Raw genomic sequence first — 1,895 nt, 5'->3', positions numbered from 1 at the left:
AGTATTGCATTAAATTTTTTCCACTCATCATCTGATATAAACAAGGAAGTTACTCTATGGATTTAGAATTATTTATCTTGTTCAGTTGAGGAAACTAGATTTAAGCTTTCAGTGACTTATTAAGGGATATATAGATAAATGGTGGCATTTCTGAGATCTAAACCTTAGATTTTCTAGTCTGAAGAGGCACTTTTAAAATTGTGCTATATATCTTCTTATACAGAATAAATGGAATGACTTCTAACAAAGCTTTCCATGATAAACTCTCTGAAATTAGAATTTGCATGGGTATTTCTGTGATACAATTTCAAAGTCATTATTTTTTTTTTGCTCATTAGTTGCCCTTTAAAACACATATATTTAAAACACAATGTTGACACATATTTTATACTTTTTATATACTATACTGATATTTAAAAAAATTATATTCTTGGAAATGTACCAGATTATGTGTGGTCAAATACAGAATGGCTCAACAGAAATTCAAACTAATGTAAGGATGCTACTGTATTTAGAGAATAAATACCTGAATAGAAAAGAAAGGAAAATGTTCAGCACAACTATCATTTAAATTGCCTGGAGCCCTCTTTCTTCTGAATGAATCTAATGAGAGCATTTTTCACTTCTCTGTTCCTAAGACTATAAATGAGTGGATTTAGCATGGGGATCACCATAGTATAAAACACAGAGGCCACTTGATCCTTTCCCAAAGAGTAGGACTGCTTTGGTCTTAAATAAGTAAAAATTGTAGTGCTGTAAAAGATGGTGACACCTAGCAAGTGGGAGGCACAAGTAGAGAAGGTTTTGCGTTTTCCTGAAGTGGAATTAATTTTCAGGATAGTAAATAGAATGGACCCATAGGATACAGAGATTGTGATGAGAGACACCATTATGTTTAAACTAGAGATAATGAATATCATGACTTCAGTGTCATGAGTGTCTGTGCAAGACAGGGCCAAAATTGGGGTCAAGTCACAGAAAAAGTGATAGATTACATTGGATTTGCAAAAATGCAAAATGTTCATGTAAAAAACAACGACTAATGATTGAGTAAAACTTATCATGTAGGACCCAGAGATGAGGACATGGCAGAGTTTCATGGACATAACAACCTGGTAGTTCAGAGGATTGCAGATAGTTACATAGCGGTCATAAGCCATTAAAGAGAGAAGGAAACACTCAGTGGCAATCAAGAAGACAAAAAAATACATTTGAGTGAAGCAACCCACAAATGAAATATACTTGTTGGAAGTCAGTAATTCCTCTAAGGTTTTGGGTGTGATGACTGTTGAGTAACAGAGGTCAAGGAATGACAAGTGGCTGAGGAAAAAATACACGGGGGTGTGAAGCTGGAGATCCATGCGAATTATCAGTATCATCCCAGCATTTCCCAGCATGGTAATCAGGTATACCAGGAGAAACAGTGGAAAGAGGACCCACTGGATCTCTTCAGAGTCTGTCAACCCCATAAGGAAGAAGTCAAGCACATTTGTGCTATTCCTACTTCCCATAGCATCCAACTGTTGAGAAATCAAAGGTGATACTTGGCATGAGTGACTTTAAACAGTTTTTAGAGGACTTCCGGAGAAGATGGCGGCTTAGTAAGACACGCGGGTCTTAGTTCCTCCTCCAGAAAAGCAACTAAAGAAACAGAAACAATACGAAACAGCTCCCGGAGTCACGACAGAGACCAAAAAGACAGCGTACCCCATTCTGGAACAGCTGAACGGGCAGGGAGAATCTGCTGCGGTGAGATACCCGAGGGGCGCGCGTTTTCCCAGCTGGGGCGGCTGGCAACTGGGGTCCCCTCCACGCACGTGGCTCCCCGGTCTGACTGGGAACGTTGGATAGCGGGGCCCTCCTGTCACGCTTGGCGTTTCAGGCCAGCTGGGCAA

General features: G+C 39.4%; 1 protein-coding gene across 1 annotated transcript; it reads right to left on the bottom strand.

The window, feature by feature from the left end:
* Positions 1-563: 563 nt before the first annotated feature.
* On the bottom strand, positions 564-1,511 carry LOC143666603 (olfactory receptor 8H1-like). Its single transcript, XM_077140253.1, has one exon. It carries the CDS (start codon positions 1,509-1,511, stop codon positions 564-566), a length of 948 nt encoding a protein of 315 aa, XP_076996368.1.
* Between the last annotated feature and the right edge of the window lie 384 nt (positions 1,512-1,895).

The sequence above is a fragment of the Tamandua tetradactyla genome, chromosome 23, assembly GCF_023851605.1.
Source record: "Tamandua tetradactyla isolate mTamTet1 chromosome 23, mTamTet1.pri, whole genome shotgun sequence".
Taxonomy (NCBI): Eukaryota; Metazoa; Chordata; class Mammalia; order Pilosa; family Myrmecophagidae; genus Tamandua; species Tamandua tetradactyla.
This window is presented reverse-complemented; position numbering and strand designations above follow the sequence as displayed.